We start from the raw sequence: 22,912 nt of genomic DNA on the forward strand, positions 1-22,912 counted from the left end.
ATGAATAATGAAAAGCTCGCAGTGAGAAATATTCAAAGATATGTAAATGGTATATACAAAATACATTTTTATGAAATGAAACCTTTATCAGTAGGCCTTTTTTGTATTAATGGTTGTTGGATTACCTAAGATGAGAAATATTTCCAAAATCAATTGTAGTTACTTCAAAACTCAATACCTCGCTTTAGAAACAGCAAAGTATGACAACAATAACAATATGATGTTAAAACGCCCGACCCAGTTGCATGTGTTAAACTAAAGATTGGTTTGGAAATAAACATTACATACCGTTAATTAAGGGAATGGTAAGCTTATTTTTCAAACATTAACGTAAACCGGATTAATGATCCTTCATTGTCTTTTAGGTCTAGATTTGCGGAGTTAGTAAGATTGGGATAGCACTTCTTTCAGCAATGTATTGCGGATGAATAACGCGTGTCATTAGTTTGATGATATGTTGAGGGGTTATGCAGTTTCTGACACTTAGAACTTGAAAATGCAATGTTCGTAACCAGGCGGAATACTGGAAATACTCAAGGAAACCTTTTGTAAAAAATAATATGATCAAAATACTATAAAAGCAGTATAATGACTGTATTGTTTTGCATGTGAAAAAGAGATTACTTTGCTTGCGAAAGGATATTATCATATTTTGCATATGGATCCCAGCACCGTTCAGAAGTTTATGAAAAAGGTGAAAATGGCGGGATGGTTTGCTGAATAATAAACTTCCAACTTATAAAATCCGTTTTTTTTCCGGATACTTTCGCTCTTTTAGCAGGGGACTTGTATTCACGTGTAAAAGAATGTTGGATTTTTTAGTCTATAGAACGTTGACTTACACATAACAGAACACTGACTATCCTTTTGAGGAACTATTTTTTTCTGCGTATATCTTAAGACAAAGTGTTTCACAGATTTGGGTTATGTTATTGAGGTCATGTTCGACAAAAATGATTTTGCAGATCCGACATCGGCGGATCATGGGAAATGAATTTTCATAATATTTTTTTTGTCAGTATTGAGCCCAAAGACAATGTGACAGATTTCTCCGAGACATGGTTCGCGTTGTGTTATGCAACATGGCTTCGCAAGAAAGCGTTGTTAAGCATTGTATTTAGTTTAATCTTATTTATTTTACAACGATTGTGGAAATTATTGCAACTTATAGTAATCACTATCGTTTGCACGAAATTGCGCGAGAGTATGGTCTTGTGTTGTAGGGGAAACCATGAGAGTACCCGGGGAAAACCCATTTGTCCGACTTGGTGACCACTTACCAAAGTCAATATCACCTCCTTCAAAAACTTTATAATGTTATATTATTGATATCATCAACATCCAGACTCTTAAGTTGAGTTCGAGCTGTGAAGGTTTTGGCACAACGTCATTCATATTATAGAAGGACGCTTTGTGTTGTCCGTACAAACAAAATTACAACTAAACTCTGATTAAGAAAACATTTATTCGTGAAGTTCATATAACATGTAATTCTTGATATATATTCTAGCCTTTAAAAACAAAGAAATAAATTTACAGTGGAAGAAAGAACAACATTCGTTTTAAGCTGCACTCTCAAAGATTTACAGATTTTACAGCTTTTATTATTATTTTTTTTGGAATGAGCGAATTTGTGCGTACATATCTGCCAAACAGCAATAAAATACTGCTGCCAAAAGATCAGGTCGCAGATTTTCATATTTCCGTTCTAAAATTAATGTTTTATGGCTAATAGCGTTATTAACGGTTGAAGAAAAATGCATAAAACATCATTTTTTTTACTTTAATATAAAAATCTGCGATCTAATATGTTGTCTTATATGACTGGTAAACATGCATTTTTCGCATAAATTGGCTCGTTTGAAGACAAAAAGTCGTAGCTGAAAAATATAATTTCACTGAGTTGGAAAAAATAGATGCTTTATAGATACGGCCCCAAATCCACTCTCTGCTTATGTTCATCCAAAAATAGTTATTGCTCAAACGCCTAAACACAGGGATACTATTGAGTGTTTGAACTTTGCAGGTCCCAGTTTCTCGAAACTATTTTTTTATATAATTATTTACATCCTGAAGAGGTTTTAGACTTCAAATTGGAGAAGGAATTATCTTTATGATAATAACAATTGAATACTTCAGTTATCAAAATCAAATCGAAATACATATTTTGGGATAATTGAAATAAGCTGCTTAAGCCTGCAGTTCAAGGAAAGTGGGACTATTTACTCCGGTCTGTTGATCATTGAACGTTATTTCAGCTCGTTGTCAACAATAATTTATTGACATCTGGATGTGTCACTATATATTTATTTTTATTTTATTATAACTAATCCTTCATGAATATAACCAGAGAGTTTGTTAAGTGTATACGACAGTGCATCGTGAAATCACATACATTCATAAATATTTGTTCGTGCAACTGAAGTAGCAAATTACAAAATAAAGCAAACGTGAGTAAACTACAAAAATCACTTTAATTTATAAAAAAAGAAACACAAGTTGTTTATACACAATTTCATTCGATTGATTATTTACAAGTTCCAACCCTTTGTTCGAAAGGAATAATATAAGTCCTTAATAATCAATCACAAGCCATTACTTGTGATAATAAGTAATAAAAGATAAAGCCTTTTCATATTGTGTATGGAATTTAATTATGCGCTTCACATGTATATCACTGGCCAAGTAATTGCTTACTCAATGTCTGTTGATAAATTAGAATAAAATAATGTTTGTTTCTTGTCCTGAAATACCCTTTTAATAATTACCTTAAGAATATTTTTTTTATCATTTGTTTGATTATTTCTATCTCAAAGTTTCAAATGAAGTGCGTGTGGCTTTAAACAATACCGTTGATTCGTATACTGATTGTGCACATGTACTTAAGCATGTAATTATATTTTATGGTAATAGAAACTTCTCAATAAACAAATAAAATATTTTTATGCCTTAGCACCTTACGATAATTGATAACCATTTCAAACTTCGTCTTCTATATTTAAATACACTTCATATACTGATCAAATCAATCGATTATAAAAAGATCGGTTTTCAAAGTATTAAGCACACTATTTCATTTTTGAAACTTAAATTTGTATTTTCCCATTGTATTCAGAGGCAAAAATTTAAGTAAACTACAATAATTTAGCGTGTAATTTATCACACTAATGAAAGGCCAATCACTTAGAAATAAAAATTTGTTTTGCTCTATTGTTAATCTGTGCAAAATAATCCATAAACCAATATGCAATAGATATGGGTGTTATGCAATAAGTAACACGCCCCCACTTTGCCTGCATTTTATGGTTTAATCCAGCAAATCAATCATCTACATCTTATTTACATACAATGGTCGATTGTTTAGACTTTTGAAGTGCGTTTTAAATCAAAATGAACTGGCACACTTTTTATTTACACATCCTTTGGAATAATACACAAACATCATAAATTGAATTCAGACAAACCCACCCATGTCTTATACAAAGATACATCCTGGAACCATTCAATGAAAACTAAATTTTGCGTTTAAAATTAAACATCGCAAACCCAACACAAAGGTACATTATGTGTAAATAAACACTTAGTTAATGAAGTGAAATTAACAGAAATAAAAGTACGTTACACAAATGCAAATCCTATTGAATAAAACTCCATATTATGTAGTATTATACACAAATCTAAAAATCTTATACACAGGCCCAACCTTTGTTTAAACAAATGAGTAATCGTCCCACTCATTTCTTATTAAAAGGTAATCAAGTAAAATAGTTCACTGGTTTCAAGTGAAAACAAAATAAATATTTGTTAGGATGGTATACAACAGGCGCATATCTTGTTTGTACAAAGTATACATTCCACTATTACGAAGAAACAGTATGTCATAAAGTGATAACACAACACATGTTAAATGTAAATTAAAATTAACTAACCAACTTCTTGTGTATAAAGATATACATCATGTGTACACAGCTGGGAAAATCATATTAGACTCACCTAACGGCTCGTCCAATATGGGTTTCCCAGTTGTGTTCTCATCCAAATATATTTCCGTACTGTTCAGAACAATGCAATGTTTAATAACCTTCGATTAAAACTAACTTGCCCACTCTATGTTTATGCAATGATACATCATGTGGAATAAAAACACAATCGAATATGGTAAAATACACAAGTTTAAATTATAATGAACAGGCCCACTTTTTGCGAATACAATGCTACATCCTATGGAACGAATTACACGCATATATGTAAAACACAAGTTTGAATTATTAATAACAGGTCCTGTCTTTGTTTATACAAAGATTAATCATGTGGAATAAAAACACAATCAAATATGGTATAATATATACCTTTGTGTTATAATTAACAGGGTTACTCTTTGTTTATATAAGGATACATCCGGTGAAATAAAACACAATCAAATATTGTATAATAAACAAATTTGAATTATAGTTAACAGGCCCATCCCTTGTTTGTACAAAGGTTCATCCTGTGAAATAAAAACACACAATCAAATATAGTATTACAAACAAACTTTGAATCATACGCAAGCCTAAATGATAATTAACAGGCATCCTATGGAATAAAAACACAATCAAATATAGTATAATACATACATTTGAATTATAATTAACAGGCCCACCCTTTGTTTATACAAAGGTCCATCCTGTGGAATAAAAGCACAATCAAATATAGTATAATACAAAAATTTGAATTATAATTACTAGGCACAGCCATTGTTTTTACAAAGGTTCATCCATTGGAATACAAACACAATCAAATATGGTATAAACGACACCTTTGTGTTATAAATAATTAAAGTCTCACTCTTTGTTTATATAAAGATACATACTGACGGATAAAAACACAATCAAATATATTAAAATAAACACATTTGAATAATAATTAACAGGCCCACCCTTTGTTTATACAAAGGTTCATCCTGAGGAATAAAACATAAACAGATTTAAAAAAACAAAACAAATTTGAATTATAATTTACAGGCCCACCCTTTGTTTATACAAAGGTTCATACTGTGGAATAAAACATAAAGAAATATAAGAAATAATCAGATTTGTATTATAATTAACATATTCACCCTTAGTCTATAAAAGGGTTCATCTTGTGGAAAAAAACCACAATCAAGTATTGTATAATACGCAAGCTTAAAAAATAACAGGCCCACCTTTTGGTTATACAAAGGTTCATCCTGTTAAATAAAAACGCAATCAAATAAAGTATAATACACACATATGAATTATAACTAATAGGCCCACTCTTTGTTTATACAAAGGTTCATCCTGTGCAATAAAAACACAATCAAATATAGTATAATTCACAAATTTGAATTACAATTAACAGGCCCACCCTTTGTTTATACAAAGGTTCATCCTGTGGAATAAAAACACAATCAAATATGGTATAATAAACACATTTGTAATATAATTAACAGGCCCACCCTTTGTTTATACAAAGGTTCATCCTGTGGAATAAAAACACAATTGGTATAATACAGAAATTTGTATTATAATTAACAGACCCACCCTTTCTATATACAAAGGTTCATCCTGTGGAATAAAAACACACAATTAAATATGGTATAATACATAAATTTGTATTCTAATTAACAGGCCCACCCTTTGTATATACAAAGGTTCATCCTGTGGAATAAAAATACACAATTAAATATGGTATAATACATAAATTTGTATTATAATTAACAGGCCCACCCTTTGTATATACAAAGGTTCATTCTGTGGAATAAAAACACAATTAAATGAGGTATGATCCAGAAATTTTAATTATAATTAACAGGCCCACCCTTTGTTTATACAAAGGTTCATCCTGTGGAATAAAACACAATCAAATATGGTATAATACAGAAATTTGAATTATAATTAACAAGCCCAGCCTTTGTTTCTACAAAGGTTCATCAAGTGGAATAAAAACACAATCAAATATGGTATAAAAGACACTTTTGTGTTATAATTAACAGGCTTATCTTTGTTTATATAAAGATACATCTTGAGGAATAAAAACACGATCAAATATCGTATAATAAATAAATTTGAATAATAATTAACAGGCCCACCCTTTGTTTATACAAAGGTTCATCCCGTGGAATAAAACATAAACACATATTAAAAAACACAATTTTGTTTTATAATTAAAAGGCCCACACATAGTTTATTCAGGTTCATCCTTTGGAATACAATCACATATTGTATAATACGCAAGCTTAAATTATAATTAACAGGCCAACCCTTTGTTTATACAAACGTTCATTCTGTGGAATAAAAAACACAATCAAATATGGTATGATACACAAATCTGAATTATAATTAACAGGCCCACCCTTTGTTTATACAAAGGTCCATCCTGTGGAATAAAAACACAAACAAATAAAGTATAATAAACAAATTTGAATAATGATTATCAGGCCCACCCTTTGTTTATACAAAGGTCCATCCTGTGGAATTAAAACACAATCAAATAAAGGATAATACAAAAATTTACAAAGTTTCATCCAATGGAATAAAAACGCAATCAAATATGGTATAAAGACACCTTTGTGTTATAATTAACAGGCTCACTCTTTGTTTATATAAAGATACATCCTGAGCAATAAAAATACAATCAAATAAAGTATAATAAACAAATTTGAGTAATAATTAACAGGCCCACCCTTTGTTTTTACAAAGGTTCATCCAGTGGAATAAAAACACAATCAAATATGGTATAAAAGACACCTTTGTGTTATAATTAACAGGACCACCCTTTGTTCGTATTAAGGTTCATCCTGTGGAATTAAAACATAATCAAATATGGTATAATACACAAATTTGAATTATAATTAACAAGCCCACCCTTTGTTTATACAAAGGTTCATCCTGTGGAATAAAAACACAATCAAATATTGTATAATACGAAAATTTAAATTATAATTAACAAGCCCACCCTTTGTTTATACAAAGGTTCATCCTGTGGAATAAAAACACAATCAAATATTGTATAATACACAAATTTGAATTATAATTAACAGGCCAACCCTTTGTTTATACAAAGGTTCATCCTGTGGAATGAAAACACAATCAAATATTGTATAATACACAAATTTGAATTATAATTAACAGACCAACCCTTTGTTTATACAAAGGTTCATCCTGTGGAATAAAAACACAATTAAATATAGTATAATACACACATTTGAATTGTAATTAAGAAGCCCACCCTTTGTTTATACAAACGTTCATCCTGTGTAATAAAAACACAATAAAATATAGTATAATTCACAAATTTGAATTATAATTAACAGGCCCATCCTTTGTTTATACAAAAGTTCATCCTGTGGAAGTTAATCACAATCAAATAAGGTAAAATACACGAATTAACAGGCCCAGCTTTTGTTTATACAAAAACACATCCTCAGGAAAAAAACACAATCAAATATGGGAAAATACACATGTTTAAATTATTCTTAAAGGGCCCACTCTTTGTTCATACAAAGAATCCTCATGTGGAATATAACATTGATATATAATATTGTTTATTTCACAATTTGTTAATAAAATTATATATGTATTCATTGTAATTACAAGACCCACTCTCTGCTAGCACACCGTTACAACTTGTCGAATAAAAAATCAAACATGGTATAAAATTAAATATATATATAATTACAAGACCCACTCTGTAAGCACACCGTTACAACTTGTCGAATAAAAAATCAAACATGGTATAATGAATCTTAAAACGAACATAACTCTGTATGTTAAATGTTTGAAATAACACCCCAACACTTTGTTTATACACAAATACGTCATATGGATTAATATATGTACAATGAAGTTACCAGAACCCTTCGTTTTCGATATATTCATAATCTTTACTATGTCTGCCAGGCATGCAAGACTAGAACGTTAAAATCACAAAAAAATGTTTGTTCCAGCTTACAAATCAACAAACTTATATACAAAAATACATTGTAAATAATAACGGATAAATACTTATTAATCAAAGGTGAACTATATATTATATATACAATTAGGTACATATAGTAAATAAAAAAACGCAATTAGAATTACAAATTAAAAATGTGATGATTTTGAAAATCAGCTTAAACAAAATTTAATAACATAATATATAAACCATTCACATATGTTGAAATTAAACATAAAGCTTTTTTTAAACGTATGTTAACCATGTTTTCATTAAAAATAATTCGCATACTCGACATCCATTCGACAAACTATTTCACGCACATTTAAAGACATTATTATTTTAAAACATGGCAGCAAATAATTATCTTAATTAAGATAAAGTAACAGTTCATCTGATATATAAATATGTACATTTAAAGTTATAAATAGTCTTAATTCTGGTTTAAAGCAAATTCCTAAGCATATCTATCTGATGTACACATATTTACAATTAAAGTAATCTATTAACTAACATCTAAGCTAATATACTCTAAGCTCCTTCATAGGTTATGAAAACAACACAATCTTGCAAATTTACATACACGTAGCGAAACACTTTTACCTAAACCTTTTTTCAAATAACAACCAAATGTAAAAGCTTTTGTAAAACTTGAATATTTTAGCATGTAGATAAAAGAAGAGGACTGAAGTTTATATAAGTAATATTTACAAACAAAATGTTTAATAGCTTAGTCATACGTATTTACAAATATTTCTATTAACAACAAAAGACAAAAATGATATCATGTCAATTAAATATTATACTGTTTCAATAATTGCAAAATCGTTTCACCAACATATACATTACACATATAATAATGAAGAATGCTAACACATATGTCCTATAGAAAACAAAACAAGAATAGATATCTAAATGTCAACGACACTTATTTTCATAACTGCGATATTTCGATGACCAAACATCGAGCCGTCTGGTAGATAATGTTCTCTTGACATAATTTTATGGGCATATGGTTTAAATAATTTACTCTATGTAGTCCTCCACGAACGCTATAACTTCTTGAGCAGTTTCCTTTGCAAATGCGGCATCGTCTGAACTAAATACGTCAGAAGGCAGCTTGTCCATTTCAACGGCATCTGGATACCGAAGTCGGAAGTACTGGCTGCCCGATATGTTAAGGCGTGATTCGAACACTCTTACCTGAAATATGTTAAAACATTGATATATAAATGATACGGTAACGGTTTGGGAAGCATGGTTAAGAGAGAGTTGTATTAGACATATATCAGCAATAGTTACTGAAAATAAACGCGAGCGCGAATTACGAATTGTTTCACTTTCAGTGACGAGAGTCGAAGGTGAAGGAACTGTTGTGTACAGCATAGAGTGGTATATCGACATAGTAAACACAGGGCTCACTGTTATGGCACGGTCAGTCACTTATATTCAAATGCTTCTTTCAAAGTTCCACTTCTTTTTCTGTTATTAACAATTTAGTCTATGACTTAACATTCATAGTGTGAGTTTAAAATGTAATACAATACATTCTAGGAATTGGAAAACATTATCTCAAATGCAACATATAAATGCGTATAATGAAGTTTAAGAGATGAGTGATCGGCCTCATATTGAAAATCACCCAAGTAAAACACTACATATGCACAATTGTAGGTGAATTAACTGTTTTGTACCCTGTTGTCAATGACAACGTTCAATAACTAACGCAAGCTACTTCCTACACTTGTACCGTTCTGACGATGACAGCGTTCATTAACTAGCGCAAGCTAATTTCTATACGAGTACCGTGCTGTCAATGACAGCGTTCTATAACTAGCGCTAGCTACTTCCTGCACTTGTGCCGTGCTGTCAATGACAGCGTTCAATAACTAGCGCAAGCTACTTCCTGCACTTGTGCCGTGCTGTCAATGACATCGTTCAAGCTACTTCCTGCAATTGTAAATTGATGTCAATGACACCGTTCAATAACTAGCCCAAACTACTTCCTGCACTTGAACCGTGTTGTCAATGACAGCGTTTAATAACTAGCGCAAGCTACTTCCCGCACTTGTCCCGTGCTGTCAATGACATCGTTCAATAACTAACGTAAGCTACTTCCTGCACGCGTGAGCTCCATCTACCTGTCTCGTGAAAGAACTAAAAGAAAAGACAGTAGAAAAATTTAGATTGCGAGTGTATAATAATACATACCTTTTCTTTAATGTCATCACTCTCAACTCGATCTGCAATGCTGCATAGATTATGTGACCATCGCTGGCATCGATTGGCATCTCTGGAAAATCTGGCAGCTTTAAGCGCCTTTTCACATGCCTGTAAGATGTAAATATAACGTTGAAAAGGCAATCTTCGAAAGCAGGAAGTATCAGATAAGACGTCTCTCATTTATAATCATAATCTCATTGATGGAAACATCTCATATGCAATAATAATACTTTAACGTATGTTAGGCCGTCAGCGGTTTCTTGTAGGTTTATTATTTTATTGTTTATTGTTTATTGCATATTCTTTCAATTTGCTACATTTAGTTAAAAGTTTATCAGCAAAAATAGCATAAAACTATTTTTAAATACCTTTCAATTAATTATAAATAATGGACATTGTTTACGCTTTTCATGTATCAATATTATCAGTACTGAAATGATGATTCCGATTTCAAATCGAATTGTTTTTTAAATTAAACGCGGGACTTTATTTTATAAATCTTTCTTTTTTAAAATGCCTCGATCCGTTGGCAGTCACTTGTAAAATACTATTAACCTTGTGTCTGGTACAGTTATAGGAGCACCATGATACTTTTATAATCGAATACTATCGTGAATTCTTTAACAAATTTCTGCTGTCATTTAATAACAAACTTACTGAATGGCTTTTCAGCCAAACTTTAAAACCATACAAAAATTGTTTATTTATTCATTTTGTATAACAGTGTTATCAGTAATGCACTTTGACCCGGTAGGTCGTATTCGACGCTAGTGACTATTGCAGAATCAAATTTCAAGGGGCGCAAGCCGAGTTTATCAAAAAAATCTACGAATGTCGAATACAATATTCTTAATCAAAACGCAGTTCTAATAAGCCTTTTATTATAAACATTTATTGGTAAGATCACTTAAAAGATACATGCTTTCATAATGAATTTCATTTTAACGACGCACTATTTTGTAGAAATATGGCGTTTTTTTAACATCGCCCGTCATCGGTAACGATACTTTTATGACGCGACATTAGCAGAATGGTACACGGCCGCCCGAATTGCCATAGAGTGAAACACGGCCGTCCGTATTGCACTGGAAAGGTACACGGCCGTCCGTATTGCACTGGAGTAGAAAAAGGGCGTCCGTATTGCACTGGAGTGGAACACGGCCTTCCATATTGGACTAGAGTGAAACACGACCGGCCGCATTGCACTGGAGTGGAACACGGCCGTCCGTATTGCACTATAGTGGAACCCGGTCGTCCATATTGCACTGCAGTGAACCAAGGTCGTCCATGTTGCACTAGAGTGGAACATGCACGGCCGAATTGCATTGGAGTGGAACACGGTCGTCCGTATTGCACTGCAGTGGAACGCTGCCGTCCGTATTGCACTGGAGTGGAAAACGGCCGTCCGTACTGCACTGGAATGGAACCCGGCCGTCCGTATTGCACTGAAGTGGACCACGGTCGTCCATGTTGCACTAGAGTGGAGCATGCCCGGCCGTATTGCACTGGAGTGGAACACGGTCGTCCATGTTGCACTAGATTGGAACATGCCCGGCCGTATTGCACTGGAGTGGAACACGGCCGTCCGTATTGCACTGCAGTGGAACACGGCCGTCTGTATTACACTGGAGTTGAAAACGGCCGTCCGTATTGCACTGGAGTAGAATACGGCCTTCCATATTGGACTAGAGTGAAACACGACCGGCCGTATTGCACTGGAGTGGAACACGGCCGTCCGTATTGCACTATAATGGAACCCGGTCTTCCGTATTGCACTATAGTGGAACCCGGTCTTCCATGTTGCACTAGAGTGGAACATGCCCGGTCGTATTGCACTGGAGTGGAACACGGCCGTCCGTATTGCACTACAGTGGAACACGGCCGTCCGTATTGCACTGGAGTGGAAAACGGCCGTCGGTATTGCACTGGAGTGGAACACGGCCGTCCGTATTGCACTATAGTGGAACCCGACCTACCGTATTGCACTGGAGTGGACCACGGTCGTCCATGTTGCACTAGAGTGGAACATGCACGGCCGTATTGCACTGGAGTGGAAAACGGCCGTCCGTATTGAACTGCAATGGAACACGGCCGTCCGTATAGCACTGGTGTGGAACACAGCCGTCCGTATTACACTGGAGTGGTAAAAGGCCGTCCGTATTGCACTGGAGTGGAACACGGCCGTCCATATTGCACTGGAGTGGAAAACGGCCTTCTCTATTGCACTGATGTGGAACACGGCCTTCAATAGTGCATTAGAGTACAACACGACCGGCCGTATTGCAATGGAGTACAACACAGCCGTCCGTATTGAACTGCAATGGAACACGGCCGTCCGTATTGCACTGCAGTGGAAAACGGCCGTCCGTATTACACTGGAGTGGAACACGGTCTTCCAGATTACACTGGAGTGAACCAAGACCGGCCGTATTGCACTGGAGTGGAACACGGCCGTCCGTATTGCACTGGAGTGGACCAGGGTCGTCCATGTTGCATTAGAGTGGAACATGCCCGGCCGTATTGCACTGGAGCGGAACACGGCCGTCCGTATTGCACTGGAGTGGAAAACGGCCGTCCGTATTACACTAGAGTGAAACACGGCATTCCATATTGCACTAGAGTGAAACACGATCGGCCGTATTGCACTGGAGTGGAACAAGGCCGTCCGTATTGCACTGTAGTGGAACCCGGCAGTCCGTTTTGCACTGGAGTGGACCACGGTCGTCCATGTTGCACTAGAGTGGAAAATACCCGGCCTTTTTTGCACTGGAGTGAAACACGGCCGTCCGTAGAGCACTGAAGTGGAACACGGCCGTCCATATTGCACTGGAGTGGAACACGGCCTTCCAGATAACACTGGCGTGAAACACGACCGGCCGTATTGCAATGGAGTGGAACACGGCCGTCCGTATTGCACTGGAGTGGACCACGGTCGTCATGTTGCATTAGAGTGGAACATGCCCGGCCGTATTGCACTCCAGTGTAATCTGGAAGGCCGTGTTCCACTTGAGTGGAAAATGGCCGTCCGTATTGCACTGGAGTGGAACACGGCTTTCAATATTGCACTAGAGTGAAACACGAACGGCCATATTGCACTGGAGTGGAACCCGGCCGTCCGTATTGCACTATAGTGCAACCCGGCCGTCCGTATTGCACTGGAGTGGACCACGGTCGTCCATATTGCACTAGATTGGAACATGCCGGGCCGTATTACACTGGAGTGGAACACGGCCGTCCGTATTGCACTACAGTGGAACACGGCCGTCCGTATTGCACTGGAGTGGAAAACGGCCGTCGGTATTGCACTGGAGTGGAACACGGCCGTCCGTATTGCACTATAGTGGAACCCGACCTACCGTATTGCACTGGAGTGGACCACGGTCGTCCATGTTGCACTAGAGTGGAACATGCACGGCCGTATTGCACTGGAGTGGAAAACGGCCGTCCGTATTGAACTGCAATGGAACACGGCCGTCCGTATAGCACTGGAGTGGAACACAGCCGTCCGTATTACATTGGAGTGGAAAAAGGCCGTCCGTATTGAACTGCAGTGGAACACGGCCGTCCATATTGCACTTGAGTGGAAAACGTCCTTCTGTATTGCACTGATGTGGAACACGGCCTTCCATATTGCATTAGAGTAAAACACGACCGGCCGTATTGCAATGGAGTACAACACGGCCGTCCGTATTGAACTGCAATGGAACACGGCCGTCCGTATTGCACTGCAGTGGAAAACGGCCGTCCGTATTACACTGGAGAGGAACACGGCCTTCCAGATTACACTGGAGTGAAACACAACCGGCCGTATTGCACTGGAGTGGAACACGGCCGTCCGTATTGCACTGGAGTGGAAAACGGCCGTCCGTATTACACTAGAGTGGAACACGGCCTTCCATATTGCACTAGAGTGAAACACGACCGGCCGTATTGCACTGGAGTGGAACAAGGCCGTCCGTATTGCACTGTAGTGGAACACGGCCGTCCGTATTGCACTATAGTTGAACCCGGCCGTCCGTATTGCACTGGAGTGGACCACGGTCGTCCATGTTGCACTAGAGTGGAACATGCCCGGCTGTATTGCACTGGAGTGGAAAACGGCCGTCCGTATTGCACTGCAATGGAACATGGCCGTCCGTACTGCACTTGAGTGAAAAACGGCCGTTCCTATTGCACTGGAGTGGAATATGGCCTTCCATATTGCACTAGAGTGAAACCGGCCGTATTGCACTGAAGTGGAACACGGCCGTCCGTTTTGCACTGCAATGAAACATGGCCGTCCGTATTGCACTGAAGTGGAAAACGGCCGTCCGTATTACTATGGAGTGGAACACGGGCTTCCATATTGCACTAGAGTTAAACACGACCGGCCGTATTGCACTTGAGTGGAACACGGCCGTCCGTATTGCACTATAGTGGAACCCGGCCGTCCGTATTGCACTGGAGTGGACAACGGTCGTCCATGTTGCACTAGAGTGGAACAAGCCCGGCCGTTTTTCACTGGAGTGGAACACGGCCGTCCGTATTGCACTGCAGTAGAACACGGCCGTCTATATTGCACTGGAGTGGAAAACGGCCGTCCGTATTGCACTGGAGTGGAACACAACCTACCATATTGCACTAGAGTGAAACACGACCGGCCGTATTGCACTGTGGAGTGGAACACGGCCGTCCGTATTGCACTTGAGTGGAACTCGGCCGTCCGTAGTGCACTGAAGTGGAACACGGCCATCCTTATTGCACTAGAGTGGAACCCGGCCGTCCGTATTGTACTACAGTGGAACACGGCCGTCCGTATTGCAATGCTGTGGTGAACGGCCGTCCGTATTGCAATAAAGTGCAACATGGCCTTCCATATTGCACTAGTGTGAAACACGACCGGCCGTATTGCACTCGAGTGTAACACGCCCGTCCGTATTCACTATAGTGGAACCCGGCCGTCCGTATTGCACTGGAGTGGACCACGGTCGTCCATGTTGCAATAGAGTATTACATGCCCGGCAGTACTGCACTGGAGTGGAACAAGGCCGTCCGTATTGCACTGCAGTTGAACACGGCAGTCCGTATTGCACTGGAGTGGAAAACGGCCGTCCGTTTTGCACTGGAGTGGAACACGGCCTTCCATATTGCACTAGAGTGAAACACGACCGGCCGTATTGCACTGAAATGGAACCGACCGTCCGTATTGCACTTTAATGGAACCTGGCCGTCCGTATTGCAATGGAGTGGACCACGGCCATCCATATTGTACTAGAGTGAAACACGACCGGCTGTATTGCACTGAAGTGGAACCAGGCCGTCCGTATTGCACTTGAGTGGAACCCGGCCGTCCGTATTGCACTGGAGTGGACCACGGTCGTTCATGTTGCACTTGAGTGGAACATGCCCGTCTGTTTTGCACTGGAGTGGAACACGGCCGTCCGTAGTGCACTGAAGTGGAACACGGCCGTCCATATTGCACTGGAGTGGAAACCAGCCGTCAATATTGCACTGGAGTGGACCACGGCCGTCCGTAGTGCACTGGAGTGGACCACGGCCGTCCATATTGCACTGGAGTGGACCACGGTCGTCCGTATTGCACTAAACAGCCGTCCATATTGCACTGGAGTGGACCACGGCCGTCCATATTGCACTGGAGTGGACCACGGCCGCCCGTATTGCACTGGAGTTGACCACGGCCGTCCGTATTGCACTATAGTGGAACCCGGCCGTCCATATTGCACTGGAGTGGACCACGGTCGTCCCAAGTTGCACTAGAGTGGAACATGCCCGGCCGTTTTGCACTAGAGTGGAACACGGCCGTCCGTAGTGCACTGAAGTGGAACACGGCCGTCCATATTGCACTGGAGTGAAACACAGCCGTCCATATTGCACTGGAGTGGACCATGGCCATCCGTATTGCATTGGAGTGGACCACGGCCGTCTATATTGCACTGGAGTAGACCACGGCCATCCATATTGCACTGGAGTGGACCACGGCCACCCGTATAGCACTATAGTGGAACCCGGCCGTCTGTATTGCACTGGGGTGGACCACGGTCGTCCATGTTGCACTAGAGTGGAACATGCCCGGCTGTTTTGCACTGGAGTGGAACACGGCCGTCCGTAATGCACTGAAGTGGAACACTGCTGTCCATATTGTACTGGAGTGGAAACCAAGCGTCCATATTGCACTGGAGTGGACCACGGCCGTCCGTAGTGCACTGGAGTGAACCATGGCCGTCCATATTGCACTGGAGTGGACCACGGCCGCCCGTATTGCACTGGAGTGGACCACGGCCGTCCGTATTGCACTATAATGGAACCCGGCCGTCCATAGTGCACTGGAAAGGACCACGATCGTCCAAGTTGCACAAGAGTGGAACATGCCCGGCCGTATTGCACTGGAGTGGAACACGGCCGTCCGTATAGCACTGGAGTGGACCACGTTCGTCCCAAGTTGCACTAGAGTGGAACATGCCCGGCCGTTTTGCACTAGAGTGGAACACGGCCGTCCGTAGTGCACTGAAGTGGAACACGGCCGTCCATATTGCACTGGAGTGAAACCCGGCCGTCCATATTGCACTGGAGTGGACCATGGCCATCCGTATTGCATTGGAGTGGACCACGACCGTCTATATTGCACTGGAGTGGACCACGGCCATCCATATTGCACTGGAGTGGACCACGGCCACCCGTATAGCACTATAGTGGAACCCGGCCGTCTGTATTGCACTGGGGTGGACCACGGTCGTCCATGTTGCACTAAAGTGGAACATGCCCGGCCGTTTTGCACTGGAGTGGAACACGGCCGTCCGTAATGCACTGAAGTGGAACACGGCTGTCCATATTGCACTGGAGTGGAAACCAGCCGTCCATATTTCACTGGAGTGGACCACGGCCGTCCGTATTGCACTGGAGTGGACCATGGCCGTCCATATTGCACTGGAGTGGACCACGGCCGCCCGTATTGCACTGGAGTGGACCACGGCCGTCCGTATTGCACTATAATGGAACCCGGCCGTCCATAGTGCACTGGAGAGGACCACGATCGTCCAAGTTGCACTAGAGTGGAACATGCCCGGCCGTATTGCACTGGAGTGGAACACGGCCGTCCGTATAGCACTGGAGTGGAACACGGCCGTCCATATTGCACTGGAGTGGACCACGGCCGCCCGTATTGCACTGGAGTGGACCACGGCCGTCCGTATTGCACTATAGTGGAACCCGGCCGTCCATATTGCACTGGAGTGGACCACGGTCGTCCAAGTTGCACTAGAGTGGAACAAGCCCGGCCGTATTGCACTGAAGTGGACCACGGTCGTCCAAGTTGCACTAGAGTGGAACACGGCCGTCCGTAGTGCACTGAAGTGGAACACGGCCGTCCATATTGCACTGGAGTGAAACCCGGCCGTCTATATTGCACTGGAGTGGACCACGGCCATCCATATTGCACTGGAGTGGACCACGGCCGTCCATATTGCACTGAAGTGGAACACGGCCATCCATATTGCACTGGAGTGGAACACGGCCGTCCATATTGCACTGAAGTGGAACACGGCCATCCATATTGCACTGGAGTGGAACACGGCCGTCCGTATTACACTGGAGTGGAACACGGCCGTCCATATTGAACTGGAGTGGAACATTGCCGTCCGTATTGCACTGGAGTGGAACACGGCCGTCGGTATTACACTGGAGTGGAACACGGCCGTCCATATTGAACTGGAGTGGAACACGGCCGTCCGTATTTCACTGGATTGGAACACGGCCGTCTATATTGCACTGAAGTGGAACACGGCCGTCCATATTAATAGGAGTGGATCACGACCGGCCGTATTTTGCGATATGTAGTGCGTGGGGATTTTACAATGGATATATAATAAAACTTAATACCGTTTTACTTCTATCCTTAAAAAAACAGGAACCATTACACATTGTAAAATATTACTTACTGTGATCGAGCGTTTCTTAGACCTTAATTAAAAAAAATCGTCTACATGTTAATTTGCTGTTGATGTTTATATCATTTCATCATATGTAATCCAGTTTGATAATGCCATAACGAATTGTTTTCTTTATTAAACATGTGTTATATCACGATATCACTCAGCACAAACATAAACAATTTAATTGGGAAAAAATAATGTCTTAATTGGTAATATTCCAACAAATCATACGTGTATTTCTAATTTTATGATCAAGATTTATTTAAATACAATAATTCGTTTTCCATCTTAAAAGATCAGAGGAAAACTTGGTATCTTGATTTCATGAAAGATATTTTTAGAATGTTTGACACTTTCTATATTTAGAAATATTGTTCGTAGATTTCATTTGAAGATTACAAAAGTTTCTTTATGTTTACCAATAACGTCATGAAACGTAAATGCTTTGTTGGACATCTACAGGATTGACATTCACATTCGAATCTGTATTCCAACTTGCACTTCTTTATTTCTTAACTCTTAAGTTTTCGTGTTTGTTTTCTTTCTTTTTTCCTTTTTTTCTTATTCTCTTGTTGGTTTCTTGTGGGTTTTTTTCTCTCGTTTGTTTGTATTGTAGTTGAGTTTGAATCATATTGTACATTATTCAACCGATTGTTGCTTTTGCATATTTGTAATATACATATTTGTTGTCTTGGGCCGGTGGCCTTTAGCAAATAAAATATTGAACTTGAACTTGATATTCTAAAAATACTTATTTTTGATATTTTTGTTCCGGAAAATGTTAGTTGTTTATTGTATGGCAATGCCTTTTTAATTTTATTACAAGGAAACAGAAATGTCCGCTAAAAGTTCGGTCACTGCGTTGTAGCTAATGCATATCATTAATATATAGAGTACATGATACTTAAAAAACCTTAAATCTTTCAATACAAAGAATACCTTGAATATCATAACAATCTTTTGTCATTAGACCTAATAAACGAATTGATTGACGGTGTCACAAACTCTTGTTACTGAGAATTGACACAATGTGATATTCAAAATAACGATTGTAAATAAATCGATAGCCTTACAGCAGCAGAGTGTCTTTATATTCGCGTCGCTTTGCAAAGTGATATGGAGATAATAATCTAACATTATGAGCAATGCTTCGATAAACTACTAATTTATAATTATGGCTATGCTTATTATCAATGAAATTTTACATTTACTGTACCTTGAGTACTTGAGAGCAAATCTAACTAAAGCCCTTAAAGATTCTCCGTGATTGCCCAACTGGGATCATGAATATTGGTTTATTATATTGTACATTGTTCTAACTGGTGTCATTGATTGCAAATAGAGTTCTCTGAGATTGCTTAGCGACTAGAATCATGACATCACATACATCATGATATATAACACATCTACATAATATTTAGACTTACCTGGTGTAATTGATAGCAAATCCAGTTGAACCCTTTGAATCCCTCTTCGGGATTTGCAAGCATACCACTCGCGACTTGAAAGTCCGTTTTCGCTTGGCGTAGCCATCGTTTCGCTTCTCCGATATTTGGGACGGGAACGTACTCTTTACTGCTGCCAGTATCAAAGCCCCTGTAGAAAAACGAGTGGTAATTGCGTCTTCCATTTCGAAATGTTTGAGCAAATACCTGACCTTTGCGTTCAATCCTCGTACTAAAATTGCTGTACCTTGATCGAAACATATTTGAAGAAAAAGCTTCACCGAATCTGGCAGAAAGTTCGCATTTCTCTAATTCAACGATAAGTTCTTTCAAATAGTTGAACATTTTGCTGGAATAGTCTTCTTTACCTGGGTTTCTGTCAGGATGCCACCTAAACAGACATCGTTTTATCAATATCTTTCTATCGTTTTCACACATCCGAAATGCCTCAGTAAGAAGTTCTTTCAATCTACGGCAATTTTCATCGAAAGGTAGTGAGATTATATTTTGTGTATCATACAGTTCCACTTCTCTATTAGTATTTTGAGAATTGTGGGAAACGAAACGATAAAGTTTGAATATCGGCACTTTGATGAAACCTCTATTTTCGCCAGCATTTACTTTGTAATGTAAAGCTATGTTTGAACATCCCTCAAGTCTTGGTATTTGACTTATGATATGGACGTAAATATATGCATTATTTTCATCATCTTCATATTCCACTTCCATAGCTACGAATTCAAATTCATGCTCGTCAAAAGGAACTATTTCCTGGACTAGAAATGGGTAAAATTCTGGATTTACGTAGGTACCAGGCTTTGGAAATACGGAAGAATTCAAATCAATTTGTGCTATCTTACTTCTATCAAGCAGTTCAGAAATTCGGTCAGGGGTATTCCTGTAGTTTAATAATGCACTCATGATAAAACACTTGTCCTTGTCCAGAATATGATCAGTGCATTTTTGTACTAAATAAAAAATTCCGTCTTCCTCAGAAATTATCATTGTCTCATCTGTAGCGCCCCTAGAGTCAAAGTACAGTTGAAAGGATGAGTTTCCATTGATACAATTTATATTCTTTATAAAGCATATCCGTTGCAAACTTACCCCATCCAACACACTGCCTTTGTATGACACGTTTGTTTGTAATCCATTCACTTGATTAATGCGGACATTTTTCAATTTTTTTCTTGATCTATCTTCTAAATCAGTCGTTGGTTGTCCCTTGGTTAATCCACACTGATCACGAATGAGCCTAATTATTCCATTAATTAAACAATCGCTACGTAAAAAGTACTGCCAATCATAAGACACAAGTGATTCAACAACTTCAATCGACTCTAACGACACACTTTCTCTTACGTCCTTGCTTAAGAAGCACGGCTGCATAGAATCTGGTAAGGATTCAAACACTGCAGGTGAGTCTGTAAACTTTTTTATTTCCATTTCCTTGAATCCAAGAAAGTAGTCAATGTCAGCAACATCTCTTAAAATATTCTCGTATGTGTTATTGTCACAGACAGTGAGACTTGACGATTCTTTCAGTTTAATTTCTTTGTTTGGGAGAAACAACTTTGAATGATTATCTTCAAGTGGTCCATGAAGTTTGAATAGAAGTGTTATTGTCTGTGCAACCTTTTTAAGTACTTGGGGTGGCAACGTTTGATCACTGTACTCGGTGTTTATTGACCCCAGCACATTTACAAACTGTGATCTACAAACACGACTCATCGTTCCGAGTTTTTCAAATAATTCTATGTATTTGCCTAAGGGTTTCGGTAGCTCATACAAATATGGCTTGATCTCGGTGCTTTCTGACGCGGAGATTCCAAACACCATATCGGCTCTTATCATAGCCTCGTTAGGTATATGGACAAAATATGAATTTCTTAATTTTGCTAACTCGGGGCTGTTTAGATGTTTCATGAAAAAGTCGTAGAGTGGAGTGATGAACTTCATTTTGTCATGCGTCTTCGAAATTTTCCTTTTGAATTCGTTGTGAAATACTTCAGTTACATTATGACTGTGCACAATAACCCTTTCTACTGACGGATATGTCAACACACCAAGTTCTTGACGACGTTGATCTGAACTGATATGAATGTCACTGTGCAAAATAGGTGTACTTGACCAACATATGTCCTGCCAGTCGGATGTTGTTGACCCATTAAAACAAATAAACTCATTCGACTTGGTAAACGAGTGATATAAAGCGCGTCTCTCATCGTCAACTGCATGCGATTTAACAAACTTTATATTTTTTAGCTCTTGAAGGTTGCTTGAACTAAAAAAAGCACGTCCAGCAGTTAAAATAAACAAAGTTAATGTTTGCGATTTTTCCTTCAAAATGTCTGTGTTCCATTCAGCATTTGATGCTGAATCTAGCGCAATTCTTTTTGCAAACTCTAACACTTTTTGCTGTGTTGGCATCGTGATAAGTCCTAAGGCATCTAGGAACTTCTTCCATTCATCTGTTCGTAAATGCTTTGGAAGAAATTCATCATCAGTAAGCATTTTAGCAAATACCGCGTGTCTGTGGCTATAGAACTCGTTAACACGTCGCTTTCGATTTCCAATTTGAATAAATGGATTGTTCGTGAGAAGACGAAGAATTTGCTGCTTAGACCACGAAGCTTCTGTACCATCTCTACAAATATGATCTCTGATATATTCCAGATGTTTAAGTTGGTGTTTCGGGGGAATAGCTCGGAAATTGGGCACAATTATATCTGCATATAGACCGTCGACTTCAAGACTGGGGGAAAACTGTTTCAATAGATAGGAATATCTTTCATGAAACATCACGAACGTCGTATTTGTAGCCTCGGCAATTTCTTTCATTCCATTTGGTGGAATTCTTTTAGATAAAATAACAACATTATTCACGTTTTCAATACTTATTAAATCCCCGAATACTGTCTCATACAATGGCAGTGACCGTATCATGAAGTCAAGATCGGCATGGCAATTCGAAGCTGCTATCCTTTCTGAAATGTATCCAAGTATATCGACTGCTTCAAGATGTGTTACCCTGCCTTGCAGTTTCTCTTTGTATATGTTGAGACACGATATCAGTTTAACTGGGTTTAAAACGGATGCTATCATTGATTCTAATCCTCTTTTTATGTCCAATTCCCAATTTGTGCTATTCGTATCACTAGGTAACCAACTTATGTCCAGTGTCGGAATATTGAGCTTTGAAATAATTAAATGAATATTTTCATAACTGTTTTCACCTTTATAAAGTTTGTTAGGTTTGTCTAGCGGAATTAAGTATTTAAATGCGCACCCATTTGCTGTACACCGTGTCGGTAGAAAAGACCAACTCTTGAAATGCGACACATTCGCAACGAATTGGTCTACGGAAAACAATTGATT

General features: G+C 38.9%; 1 protein-coding gene across 1 annotated transcript in view; it reads right to left on the bottom strand.

Moving 5' to 3' along the window:
* Positions 1 to 8,756: 8,756 nt before the first annotated feature.
* Positions 8,757 to 22,912, bottom strand: part of LOC128241352 (sacsin-like) — a 31,436-nt gene continuing 17,280 nt past the window's right edge. The window contains exons 7-9 of the mRNA XM_052958278.1: positions 19,517 to 22,729; positions 10,150 to 10,269; positions 8,757 to 9,141 (exon numbers count right to left, since the gene is read on the bottom strand). Coding sequence (XP_052814238.1) covers positions 8,965 to 9,141; positions 10,150 to 10,269; positions 19,517 to 22,729 — 3,510 coding nt within the window. The 3' untranslated portion in view covers positions 8,757 to 8,964. The remainder of the gene's footprint in view (positions 9,142 to 10,149; positions 10,270 to 19,516; positions 22,730 to 22,912) is intronic.

Source organism: Mya arenaria, chromosome 7 (assembly GCF_026914265.1).
Source record: "Mya arenaria isolate MELC-2E11 chromosome 7, ASM2691426v1".
Taxonomy (NCBI): Eukaryota; Metazoa; Mollusca; class Bivalvia; order Myida; family Myidae; genus Mya; species Mya arenaria.